Raw genomic sequence first — 14,082 nt, 5'->3', positions numbered from 1 at the left:
TTTTTTAGTGGGAGTTCACGCTAGAATCTCCCACACTGTGTAATGCAGAGGCCACCAGTGTGAATTGGGGGCGAGGGTGGGACCTATTCTTGCTCGGGAGGCCGAAACCAGAGGGTCTCGGCATGTGCGTGGTGGCCCTGAACTGCCAGCCTCCCCTTTGCTAGACAGCTCGATTGCTGGCCAGCCCAGGACCTCTGCAGTGATGCCCCCAACCCACATTGATTGGCCCTATTCTGCACCCCCAGACCATTCCAGCCAGTCACCCCCGAGTCTACCCAATTGATCCTGATGGCAGAGTGGTAACAGGACCTCCACTTCATTGATTGCACCCCCATTGGCCCTAGCCCCTTGGCTAATGCACAGTGCCAATATGCCCCCTGTGCACTGGCACTTTGACTTTTGGGTAGTGCTAGTGGATACAAGCTGGCACAATGTGCCCATGCTCTGGGCGTCCCTTACTCCATACTGTGTGATCCCCTGGGGGACTCTGATTACCTGCACCCCCGTACTTTCACTCCAGCAGGGTCGTCCCAATAGTTCCCTGAAAGTGGGGACCTACTGTAAACCTCATTGGAGTGAAACACTCTGGCGCGGGGGGAAATGCTAGCTGGCCCAAAGAATTCAGTGGTGGGCCAGCTAATCACATGTAAATTACATTCAGATAAGGATGTAAATTACTTACCTGTTTTCCTGCCGGTTTCCAGCGCAGATCTGACCGCACTGGAAATCCAGCGCTGGGAGATTGTACAAATCTCAAGCATGCCCAGTTGCGAGATTCTCCCACCCAGGCGCAAGAAAAATAGCACAGAGGGGTGAGAGTGTGGTGAAAGTGTGTCTTGATTCACTCCTTTATAGATACTTGCTTTATGAAGGTTACAAGACTCTTCCATGAAAAATAGAGGATTGAAATGATTATGAAGCATTCATAAGAATATCAAGGCCAAATTTTGCAAGGAATTTGGGGTTAGTTCCTGCCCTGCCATAGAAGTAAGTCTCTTAAGCGTGGGAATTAAAATGGAAGCACTTTATTGTTGTCATGAACTACAGTGAAATTAGTATAAACTGGTGAAGCACACATGCAGTATGCTTGGTAAAGCCTTTTATTTAGTATTAGATTTTCTGCTGGCGTATATAATCTATTTTTTATATGCATACCTCCTAAAAGTCTTAAGCATCTGCCAATCTCCAGGCATTCAAAAGTATGGAGAGACGAGAGAACATTGATTTTTTTTTCCCTTGCCAAACGTCAATTGAACTGATTGATCCTAGACAGTGTTGGTTTTATGCTTTGAAAAGGGATGGGTCATATTAACAAAGCTCTAAACATAGTAGTGGAGTCCTAAAATATAGTGTATAATATTGTTTAATTATAGGATTTTTAAAAATCTGATTTACTGCAATATCACTAATCATCTAATTGCAGTTTCTTGGTGTGAGCGTTCCTTCATTTAAGTTCAGCTATTTCCTCTGTGACTAAGAAAAATAGTTCAAAGTCCTCGACAAAAGCCTAAAAACAGCAAGCCTATCATTTAAATATTTTCTACTTTTTGTTTTATCAATATTCCTGACGAATTCTAGCTTTAGGTCCAAAGGATGTTTTTATTGACTCTTATCTAATGAGATTCAACTTTGAATTTTGTGCAAAAATACAATTGAAGCACAGATTTTCAGCTTAAATAACCTTCGTCATTTTCATTCATTGTCTGGAAATATCAGTGGTTCTGATGCTAATCCTTTATTCTTTAAAGTGCTTGTTCACAGTGCTCATGCGACCTACTTCTATTAAAATGTTCTGATCTTTATCTTTTTCATTTTGTTTTGTGCCAAATAAGCTGAATAACGAAGCATTAAATATAATTATTTAAATATAAAAGGCTTGATGTTTCAGGATCAAGGAAACTGAATTTCCAAAAAGGAAAAGGAATACCAAGCAAAAAAACCTATTTTTTTTAAAAAGGGGTGAATCGCAAATGGAATAATGCGTTTAAAAAAGGAATGATTTCCAGTCTGCTAATTATTAGTGTTAGGACATGAAAATGGACAGGAGAAATTAAAAGACAAGCATCTATTTATACATATCTTACCACTCATGAGTAACATACAAAAACTTACATACCAGTTACTTTTTCCAAGCACAATCTCATAGACAACTGCAGAAGCCATATGTGTGCAACTAGATAGAGACAGTAACACTGAAACCAAATTATTTTTCTGTTTGTGGTGGTAGTTGAGGAAGAATATTAACCAAGACATTGGGAGGTTTTCCTGGTTTTAGTCCATCTGCACAAGCAGATAGAACCCCAGTTACACTGCGAGTGTATATAGCCTCTGTGGTGCCAGGATCAAAGATGTCAGTGAATGGCTTCAGGACATTCTGAAAGGGGGAGGGTGAACAGCCAGAGTTTGTGGTCCAGTAGCAACATACGTAAGAAAAGGGATGAGGTCCTCAAAGTAGAATATAGGGAGCAAGGAAATAAATTAAAAAGCAGGACCTCAAGGTGGTAATCTCAAGATTACTCCCAATGCCACATGATATTGAGAGCAGGAATAGGAGACTAGACCAGAGGAATGTGTGGTGATCACATGTTGTTTGTGACCGCACGTGGGATCTATTCCTGTGTTTGTTATTCATCAATTAATCATTTATCAAACAAATGCAAAATCTTTGCTATGACCTAAACACAATGGGTATCTTGCTGAAAACAGTGGCCAGTCTGGCAGTGGGATCAGCGCACTGAATGTCCACGACTGCTTGCAAACTTGTATACAATGACGAAGGAAGCTGGGAGTTACTTCAGGGATTAAAGCTAAACTGGGGAAGGAATACTTGCAAAAAGACCACCTACAGTGAACAGGAGATAAATACATTTTTTATCTGTGCATATACTTTTTATGCTATTTGAACTTACATTTTTAGTTTTTGGTTTGGTTTATTATTGTCACATGTACCGATATATTTGTTCACAAATATTTACAATAGTTTAAAAAAAAGTGCCTGTAGAGGTTGTCCATGTCTTCTGGCTGTCGAATGTCTGAAGATATTGAATGTAGCTCTTAAAGTTCAAAAGGTCTGGCAACCACTGCTATATAAGGAGACAAAGCTTACTGCCGAGAGTATAAATTAGTAATATTCCTTCTATATGTTGCCAACACATAGTATATAAAATGATTATTGCTGGTAAGTCGATAAATAAGTACATTTGATTTAATTCTACTGCATCATTTTGCTCTTCACCCAGGCAGTTTCATTATTACTTAAAAAAGGACCCTTCTTTCTCTAGGTACTTGCTATTCTGGTAAATATATTTGGTGGCATCATGCGCTGCGATATAATTGCTAGAGGTATAATTCTGGCTGTGGAGGACTTGGATTTGAAGATTCCGATAGTTGTGAGATTGCAAGGTGAGCATGGCAGTTTCCACTAATTCAACTACAGAAAAGTACTTGTCTAGTTGGTGCATCAATGAATGACGACCATTAGAATTTCATTAATTAAATGAATTCCCAACACATTTAACTTTTTTCTCTCAACCATAACCATTGCTGGATTTTGGGACTTATTTGAAATTGGTGATTGCTATCTAGTGAAACATCAAAAACTAGTATTAGCAGTATCAGCTGCTTGTATTTAGATAATTGACGTAACGTGATGAAACTTTCATAGGAGGTGCTTCATAGGAGTAGTATAGAGGTAAAGTTTAACACTGAACTGGATATGATGGATTGTCAGAAGATGGCTAAAGTTTGTTCAAAGAAGTGGGTTTTAATTCATTCTTGGCACCTGAATGTTGCTGGCAAGGCCAGCCTTTATTGTTGAGCTTCAAATGACATCTTGCCTGCAGTCTATGTGGTGTAACTACATCTGCAGTACTATTAGGGAAGGAGTGAAGGAATTGTGATTGTAGTTCTACGTCAAGAGGGTATGGAACTTGGAAGTGCCCAGACATCCCAAACATCTATTTACTTTTGTTCTTGTAGGCATAGAGTTCACGTGTTTTGAAAGTACCTTCAAACGAGCCTTGGTGTGTTGCTGCAGCTCATGTTGATATTGACACAATATAGTTGTGACACAATATAGTTGCAACACAAAATACATCATTAGTCTTACTCTGGCTTTTTGTAGGAGCCCTGGAAACATTTTCTATTCAAATAATTATACAGTTTTCTTTTGAAAGTCGTGATTGAATTTGTCTTCACAACTTGAGCTAGCCATCTCTTCTACTGGAGAGCTATAGTGATTCCCACTAGTATGGTGTCACATTGCGGGGTGGCAATACTAATGTCCATGGAAGTGTTCTTTCAGTAGTTTAGTTTAGTTTATTTATTAGTGTCACAAATAGGCTTACATCAACACTAATAAGGTTACTGTGAAAATCCCCAAGTTGCCATGCTAACGTCTGTTCAAGTATGTTGAGGGAGAATTTAGCATGCTAATGCACCTAACTAGAATGTCTTTTGGACTATGGGAGGAAACCCACGCAGAAAGTGGGAGAACGCACAGACAGTAACCCAAGCCAGGAATCGAACCTGGGTCCCTGACACTGTAAGCAGCTGTGCCATCTTGAATTGCTACATACATTCAGTCTCTCGCAATCTTTTAGCCACTCCAGTGGAACACTACTGCTTCACAGGTTGTATGAAGATGTCTGGTTCCCTACCTTAAATCTGTTTACTGTAGCTGTCTCTAACTCAGAGCACTTTCTCTGCCTTTTACTTAAATTACAATGAACAGTACCTTTTTCAAATTCCAGTTCCTTTTATCCCTTTGACTTCAGTCTTCCTGGGATCTCTCTTTCCATTCCCTGGTTTCTAAAACTATATATTCTTTGGTAACTGGGTTTGATTCTTTTCCCTATTACTCCATTGTGTGGCCTCTACTTCTATGAAAGCTGTTTCTTCTCTAACTGCTAAGCTCCAACTACCTTTGGTCCAAAAGAAACTCAAAAGATCCTTTTGATTAAAAGTGACATGGTTGCTAAACGACAACTCACTCCTCCTCTAAGTTCTGTTTGCTTTTCACATCGTAAACTGTCAAATCACAATACTGACATAGTTTGAAACAAACTGAAACCAAAATCCCCCTTACATGCCATGAATCTTACCCTTTCTTGCACAGAAACACTAAATTAGACTTGAATCTATGCCTTATTTTTAAAAGCAAACAATACAAATATAGACTAATTAAAACTACCCCTCATCTCTGAGAATAATGCCACTGAATTTCAGGGGAGATAATTAGGTTCTCTTTTGCTGAAGCTGTTCTTTGCATAGCACTTCTGCAGCACAAATTTTATTTGCCAGTTATCAGCCCAAGCCTGAATGTTGTCCAGGTTTTGCTGCATGTGGGTAAGGACTGCTTCACTACCCGAGGAATTATGAATGGTGCTGAACTTTGTGTAATCATCAGTGAAAATCTCCATTTCTGACATTATGATGGAGAGAGGTTCAGTGATGAAGCCACTGAAGATAGTTGGGCCTAAGACACTTCATTGAGGAACTCCTGCAGCAAAGTTATGTCAGCCTCAGAACTGACCACCATTAACAACAACTATCTTCCTTTATGCTGGATAGATAGGCAGACAGTGATTAGCTTGCTGCCTCTCAGTGCCAGGGTTCAATTCCAGCCTTGGATGACTGTGCAGAATTTGCACATTCTCCCTATGTTTGTGTGGGTTTGCTTCTGCAATCCAAAAATGTGCAGGTTAGGTGGATTGGCCATGGTAAATTGTTCCTTAGTGTCCGAAGATCTGTGAGTTGAGGGATTAGCCAAGGTAAATGTGAGGTTATGGGGAGCAGAAGAAAGGGCTGGGTAAAATTCTTTGTCAGAAAGTTGGTAAAGGCCTCCTGCACAGTAGGGATTCTATTCTATGTATATGACTCCAACTTGAAGAGAATTTTTGATTCCCATTGATTTCAACTTTGGAGTGCCTTGATACTACATTTGATGAAATACTGCCTTGGTATCTGCTGGGTTTTTTAAGAAGTGAATTAAAGGAAGAAAGACATGTAGAGAGGTTTTTGGTTTGGGGGGGCGTGTGGGGTATTCCAGAGCTTCGGGCCAAGGCAACTGAAAGCTTGGCCGCCAGTTGTAAAGCACGAAAAGAAGATTCTCCAGCTCTGAAATTAGTGTGCACCAAGTTGCCTTGAAAACAATTTTAAAAGCTGAATTCCTTCTCTGCAGTTTTCATAAAGCCATTCTTGTCATAATACATGGGAAATGCATATCTTACTTAACGAGATATCCAAAATTAGCAGGAACAGGCGACTATACATTTTACAGCTTAGCGTGATTCAAAATGATGACATGTCATAAGGCCTGCTGTGTTACAACTGTGCACACTTTAAAATTCATTTTGCAATTCTGCTGAATAAGTATTCTGCAGGCACGTTTAAGTTTCAAAAATTTCATGTGTTCCACACAGTCCAGTTATTTTTCTTCTGAAAAAGCATCGCAATGATCAAAAAATATTTCATCTGAGCACCACTGCAGAGCATGTGTTTTGCAATTTTAAAATTTTACTGAAAATATTTATTAAAAGTTTGGAATCTTGAATTTTCTACTATTGATCCCCTTTTTTGTCTACTTTTTCACATGAGTCCTATTGTTGTTTCTGCATAATTGTTTTGTGGTTTTACTATCCCTCTGGGGAGAGAGATGGGGGTGTGCATGATGAAGTTGAGCCAGCTAGCTCTGGAATCAGAGAAAGATGGCTACGGGGTTGTCTGAGTGATGAGGGAGGCTGGTTAAAAGATCCACGTTGGTTCTCTGAGACTTTATCTTAGTTGTATTATAAACTTTTAGGCCCTCCAGCCCTCAACGGCAATCCACTCCCCATTGTTTCTTATATCCTCCACATCAACTCATGCCTCCCTTGTATCTCCCATGGCCACTTTGCTAGCTCATGCCCCCTATTGTCTCCTATTAGCCCTCATGACAATGCATGCCTCCTACCTATCTCCATGGCCCTTCATTCCCTCCAAGCAAACTCACCATTATCCATCATGGGCAGATTGCGAGCCATTTGAAAATAAATTAACGTTCTTAAAATACAACATGGATTTCACTATACAAACTCAATAATTTTTTAAAAATCCATTCGAGAGTTAAAAGCTATGAATGAGCTTTCAAGTATTTAATCTCTTTTAAAGCCAACATTCTTATATTCATATCTCATATCAAAATCAGCTGATATGGGATATATCATTTAATAGGCTGTTGAACCTGTCAATCAAACTGAATGCAGAACCCCTGCTGAGATAATTGTAGTTTTTGAAATTCAGCCAGGCATTCACAAAAAGCCTTTGAAGAAACTTTTTTTTATTTTTACAGCTGCAGCAGTTTTTAAGAGGGTAAAGAGCAGGGATTTAAAACAGTTGCAGGTTGTGACAGTCAAACAAGCCTTAGAGACATAGAATTTTGCAGCATGGAAACAGGCCCTTTTGGCCCAACTTGTCCATGCCGCCCTTTTTATTTTAAAACCCCTAAGTTAATCCCAATTGCCTGCATTTGGCCCATATCCCTCTATACCCATCGTACCATGTAACTATCTAAGTGCTTTCAAAAGATAAAATTGTACCCGCTTCTGATACTACCTCTTGTTCCACGTGGCGCACAGTGACCTTATTCACGTTTCAAAGGAATTTGCGTCAACCACATAAATTTGTGACACCAGCACTGCAGTTCAAGTCTCCTGCAGCACCAAAAAAGGGATCTTTTTTCTGACTAAGTTCAAAAAGTCCTTCTGAATTTGGTTTCCCTCCTGTGTAAATTCCCCCTCCTGCCAATTCTTTATTAGCAAAAGTAGGATCTGTTGGAAATGGGAGTGTTAGTTCCACATCTGTGTCCTACCCACCATGGTAATAGAGGTTCATGGAGTCTTCCCGCCTTATGAAAATCCACCCTTAATGTCCACATCTAGGCACTTAGCAGGGGTTAATGGCCAGTATCTAGAGTTCATAGACAAATGCAAGAAGGACTCTCCCCTTTTTATTCCAGTTAGTGCCTTAGGATCACACCTGTCTTGTCTGAAGGTTGTGGAGAAACCTGAGAGCACAAAATCTGGGAGAATACTTGCACGTTGTGAGTAAACCAAAGCCTGCAGCATTTCCATTGGATTGAAGAAGAGCATTCAAATTTTAGAAATAGGGTTGTTATAGTGAGAGACTTTAATTTTCCTCATATTGACTGGAAATCCCTTAAGGGGGCTGCATGGTGAGGAATTTAAGTGTGTCCAGGAAGATTTTTTGGAACAATATGTGGATAGTCTGACTAGGGAGGGGTCTATATTGGACCTGGTACTAGGGAATGAGCCCAGCCAGGTCATTAAAGTTGCAGTGGGGAAAAGGACAAATGTTTTCCTAGGGTTAAAGTGCTAAATTGGGGGAAGGCTAACTACAACCTATTAAGCAGGATTTGGAGGCTGTTGTTTGGGAGAGGCTGAGAGTAAACTCACATCTGGCATGTAGAAGTTTTAAGGAGCAGTTGAATGGAGTGTAAGACAGGCATGTGCCTGTGAAAAGGAAGGACAGGAATGGCAGGATTTGGGAACCATGGATGACCAGGGAAATTGGAAGTCCAATCAAAAAAAGAAAAAGGACGCATACATGAGATCTAGGCAACTGAAAATAGATGAAGTACTTGAAGAATACAGGGAAGGTGGAAAGGAGCTCAAACAGGACACAAAGGGGTCATGAAATGTTCTTGGCAGACAGGATTAAGGAAAACCTAAGGCATTTTATACATATATTAGGAACACGAAGGTAGGTAGAGAAAGAGTTGGTCCACTCAAGGCCAAAGGGGGGAAATTGTGTAGAACCAAAGGAAGTGGATGAGATCCTTAATGAGTACATTGCATTAGTATTCACAAAGGAGAGAGACACATTGATGGTGTCTCGGAGAGATATGTAAACCCGCTAGAGCAAGTCATCGTTACAAGGAAGGAAGTGTTAAGTGTATTAAAAAGCATTAACAAAGAACAGTACAGCACAGGAAACAGGCCCTCCAAGCCTGTGCTGTTCGTTGGTCCAACTAGACCATTCGTTTGTATCCCTCCATTCCCAATCTGCTCATGTGACTATGCAGGTAAGTCTTAAACGATCCCAGAGTGTCCGCCTCCACCACCCTACTTGGCAGTGCATTCCAGGCCCCCACCACCCTCTGTGTAAGAACGTCCCTCTGATATCTGAGTTAAACCTCGCTCCTCTCACCTTGAGCCTGTGACCCCTTGTGATCGTCACCTCCGACCTGGGAAAAAGCTTCTTGCTGTTCACGCCATGAATACCCTTCATAATTTTGTACACCTCCTATTAGGTGTCCCCTCATTCTCCGTCTTTCCAGGGAGAACAACCCCAGTTTACCCAATCTCTCCTCACAGCTAAGACCCTCCATACCAGGTAAACCTCCTCTGCACTCTCTCCAAAGCCTCCATGTCCTTCTGGTAGTGTGGCAACCAGAACTGGACGCAGTACTCCAAATGTGGCCTAACCAACATCAGACTCCAGTTTTTGTACTCTATACCCTGTCCTATAAAGGCAAGCATGCCATATGCCTTCTTCACCACCTTCTCCATGTGTGCTGCCACCTTCAAGGATTTGTGGACTTGCACACCTAGGTCCCTCTGTTTCTGTACTCTTAATGGTTCTAAATGTGCTTCTATACTCTTGATGGTTCTTAAGGTAGACAAACCCCCAGGGCCAGATGGATTCTATCCCAGATTACTGAGGGAGACAAGAGGAAATTGCTGGGCCTCTAACAGAAATCTTTGTTTCTTCATTGGCCACAGGTGAGATCCTGGAGGATTGGAGGATAGCCAATGTTGTCCCATTATTTAAGAAGGATAGCAAGGATAACCCACATAATTCATAGGCCAGTGAATATGATGACAGTGATAGTGAAATTGTTGGAGAAGATTCTTAGGATCTATACACACTTGGAACTGAATGGTCTTATTAGCGACAGACAGCATGGTTTTGTACGAGGGAAGTCATGTCTCACTAACTTAATTGAGATTTTTGAGGAGGTGAACAAAAATGATTGGGGGAAGGGCTGTGGATATTGTCTGTATGCACTTTAGTTAAGCATTTGACAAGGTCCCTCATGACAGGCGAGTGCTAAAGGTTAAATCATGCGAGACCAAGGGTGAACTAGCGAGATGGATTCAGAACTGGCTTGGCCATAGAAGACATGGGGTAATGGTGGGAAGGGTGTTTTTCTAAATGGAGGTCTGTAACAAGTGGTATTCTGCAGGGATCGGTGCTGGGACCTCTGTTTGTAATTTATATAAATGACTTGTAAGAAAACATAACAGGTCTGATTAGCAAGTTTGCGGATGATACTAAGATTGCTGGAGTTGTGGATAGTGATGAAGATTGTTAGAGCAGGATATAGATGGGCTGAAAAATTGGGCCGAGAAATGCAGATGGAATTTAATCAGGACAAATGTGAACTGATGTGTTTTGGTAGATCCAATTCAGGTGGGAGCTATAAAATAAATAGCAGAATCATCAAGAGCATAGTCACACAGATCTGGGAGACAGGTCCACAGATCCTTCAAAGTGGCAGCACAGGTGGAAAAGGTGGTGATAAAAGCATGTGGCATGCTCGCCTTCATCGGCCAGGGCATCGGGTATAAAAATTGGTGAATTGTTACAATTACATAAAATGTTAATTAGGCTATATTTGGAATGCTGTGTCCAATTCTGGTTGCCACACTACCAGAAGGATGTGGAGGCTTTGGAGGGAATACAGAAAAGGGTTTACCAGGCTGTTGCCTGATATGGAGGGTGTTCAGCAATGAGGTGAGATTGAATAAACTGGGATTATTCTCCCTGGAAAGATGGAGGCTGAGGGGAGACCTGATAGAAGTTTATAAAATTTTGAAGGACATAGATAAGGTGAGCAGTTGGAAGCTTTTTCCCAGAGTAGATATGACAATTACAAGGTGCACAACTTCAAGGAAAGAGGGGGAAAGGTTCAGTAGAGATGTGCGGGGGAGGTTTTTTTTTTACACGGAGGGTGGTGAGAGCCTGGAATGCCAAGTGAGGTGGTTGAAGCAGATTAGCGATATTTAAAATTTATCTGGATAGACATATGAACAGACAGGGAATAGAGGGATACAGGCAGTTGATCTCGATAGCACAACATGATCGGCACAGCTTTGATGAGCTCAAGGACCTGTTACTGTGCTGTACTGTTCTTTGTTTTTTGAGTTGTCCTGATCACCCTTATGCTTCAGACTATCCAGTCCTTATCAGCTTGCAGTGTACGAATTGGCTGCCATGTTCTCTAACAGGAATTATACTTCAAAAATACTTTGGATGTTTTGAGCTTTAGGACAGCCTGTGGTTGTGAAAATGTAGAAATGCAAGATTTTCTTTCATGGAGGAAATGTATGCTGAATGCTTAGTGCATATTATTGTGCACCCACAGGCTCTAAAGTTGATGACGCCAAAGCACTGATTGCTTCCAGCAATCTCAAGATTCTGGGTTGTGATGACTTGGATGAAGCTGCTAAAATGGTAAGAAATTGCTTGGAAAACTGAAAGTACTCTTTACTCCAGGCTCAATTATCAACAGATTGCATATGCTTTAGGAAATGTACTTTCAATGAGGTCCTTTTAAAAACCTAATGATTATGTAGGGACATAACCATCTTCATGAGTTAGCTGATGTATGTTTTCAATTAGCATGTTGTTCTAGTAAAATTTAAAGTTAATATTACAGTAATCAAGATGCTCAAATATGGGGAACAAAAAATTTTCATTATACTTGCCTTGATGTGATATATTTTCCTCCCCTTACGATTGCCTCATTTCCCCTTCCTTCCATTCTGTAACTTTTCTTCTTGAAAGCTAGTTTAACTTATTATTCCCTACCCAATCTTGTTTCTTTAAAGAGAAAAGCTAAAAGATTGGTTCTTATCCTCCATTTTGGAGGTGCAACTACTTTTTCCAAAAATTGGGTTCTTCAGACTGTGATTTCTAAAAAAAAAAATCAAAAGCCAGAGCAATAATAATTTACATGATGTGATCTAGCCAATGTCTGTTTTATTTGTTAAGCAAAAAGTAGTTTCCAGTAAATTACGTTGTGGCACATTGTTTGGGTTGATTTGAGTACCAATTTCCATATGAGAATTATTTCTAAATTCAAATTTATTTTGCCACTGTAGTTTTGCTTTTATGAACTGTTCAACGTAGAATTGATTAAGTACCTCCTTTTGATGTTTTTGTATGCTTACAGGTTGTAAAACTTTCAGCAATCGTGTCATTGGCAAAGGAGGTGCCGGTGGATGTCAATTTCCAGCTGCCAATTTGAGATGTTCATCAAAGAAAGAAATTCCTATGGTGTTCACAATTGTGGTATATTGTTAAATGGTGCATTACCCTTTGTTTCTCTTTGTGAAGATGTACTATTACTCAAGTTACAGTACTGCACAAAATATAATGTTGACTTGTTAGCATGGTGTTCAGGCATTTTGTTTAGTATTACATCTCCAAATATATAGGTTGGGAATGTGATGTAAATCCAGATTTTTAAATTATTACCCATCAGTTATTTAAAGCTTGTGTGTATGCTGAGTAGCTCTCCAAATGCTGTTGAGCACTGATGTGTTTAGCTGGTAGGTCTTGAAGCACAATGTATGACTGAACACAAGTCTGAATTGATCTGATGTTTTTGATAACCTGGCTTCCAACAAAGGATCATGTACTTTACAGTTTACACTAAGTATATTTCTGCTCTGTTTGAAAAAGCACAGGATGTGTTTGAGGGATGTATTTTATGCAACAGTAGTTAACTCATTCATCATTGCATTAGGATGGTCAACTCACTAATCTTTGTACATTCCTCCACTACAACACATTTCACATAGATTTATTATTGATAAAATTACAAATGAGACACTCCAGATACATTTCCATACAGCAATGAATTCAAACTTGTGAAGTAATGAATGATAAAGGGCCAAAACAGTGTTGTACAAAAAGAGATGAAGATGTTTGCTGCTGTAATTAGTTTGACACAGATCAAAAATGAGCTTATTAAAAGAAAAACGCACATTGTACCCTTGTGTATGTAGCAAGGCATTTCTGTAATATGTTTAAGCCTCATAGGCTAGAGTTGAAATATTTTAATATGCATTTTTGAAATTCTGGTTATTGTACTCAACAATAAAGTATACTTCAGTTCTGTGAGAACTTGCTTGATAATTGGGTTTTTGAATCCAAATTATTGCTAACTTGTTCAGATTGAAAATGTATGAAAACTTGTTTTTTTTTACAGGCAGCACGGTGGCACAGTGATTAGCACTGTTGTGTCTCAGCAGTAGGGACATAGGTTCAATTCCGGTCTCAGGTCACTGCCTGCATGGAGTTTACGCATTCTCCCCATGTCAGTTTCCTCCGGGTGCTCTGGTTTCCTCCCACAATCCAAAAACTTTGGATGTACTTTATTGACTGTGAAGCCATAGGGCAGTCCTGAGGCCATGAAATGCTATATAGCTATCAATTCATCTGATTCTCCAACTCCAATTTGATTAGTTTTTTGATGGCATAAGCAAGAAGGTAGATGAGGACAGTGCAGTTGATGACAGATCAGCTAGTCAATACCTTTTCCCAAAGGTAGGGGAGTCTAAAACTAGAGGGCATAGGTTTAAGGTGAGAAGGGAGAGATACAAAAGTGTCTAGAGGGGCAATTATTTCACACAGCATAGTGTGTGTCTGGAACAAGCTGCCAGAGATAGTAGTAGACGCAGGTACAATTTTGTCTTTTAAAAAGCATTTAGACAGTTACATGATAAAAGATGGATATAGAGGGATATGGGCCAAATGTGGGCAATTGGGACTAGCTTCAGGGCTTAAAAGAAGGGTACTATGGATAAATTGGGCACAAGGGCCTGCTTCCATGCTGTAAACCTCCTGACTCCCAAAGGCAATCAAAGGAGTCTGAAAGAGAAGTGGAGACCCCATTGAGCTCATAATCCTGGCCAGCTTGATACTTTGATTTTGTAATTTATTTCCTCTGCAGAGCATTTGTCAAGTTCCATTTTAAGGCATTAGAATTATAGAATTCCTACAATGCTATTT

General features: G+C 40.1%; 1 protein-coding gene across 1 annotated transcript in view; it reads left to right on the top strand.

Annotated features, from left to right (window-relative positions):
- The window catches only part of LOC145353440 (succinate--CoA ligase [ADP-forming] subunit beta, mitochondrial-like), an 88,723-nt gene extending 75,517 nt beyond the window's left edge, over positions 1-13,206 (top strand). Inside the window, exons 9-11 of the mRNA XM_080204219.1 lie at positions 3,282-3,402; positions 11,429-11,517; positions 12,239-13,206. Of these exons, the coding sequence (XP_080060345.1) occupies positions 3,282-3,402; positions 11,429-11,517; positions 12,239-12,313 (285 nt within the window). The 3' untranslated portion in view covers positions 12,314-13,206. The remainder of the gene's footprint in view (positions 1-3,281; positions 3,403-11,428; positions 11,518-12,238) is intronic.
- Positions 13,207-14,082: the final 876 nt, after the last annotated feature.

Source organism: Carcharhinus amblyrhynchos, chromosome 15, assembly GCF_965287045.1.
Source record: "Carcharhinus amblyrhynchos chromosome 15, sCarAmb.v2.hapA, whole genome shotgun sequence".
NCBI classification, from domain to species: Eukaryota; Metazoa; Chordata; class Chondrichthyes; order Carcharhiniformes; family Carcharhinidae; genus Carcharhinus; species Carcharhinus amblyrhynchos.
This window is presented reverse-complemented; position numbering and strand designations above follow the sequence as displayed.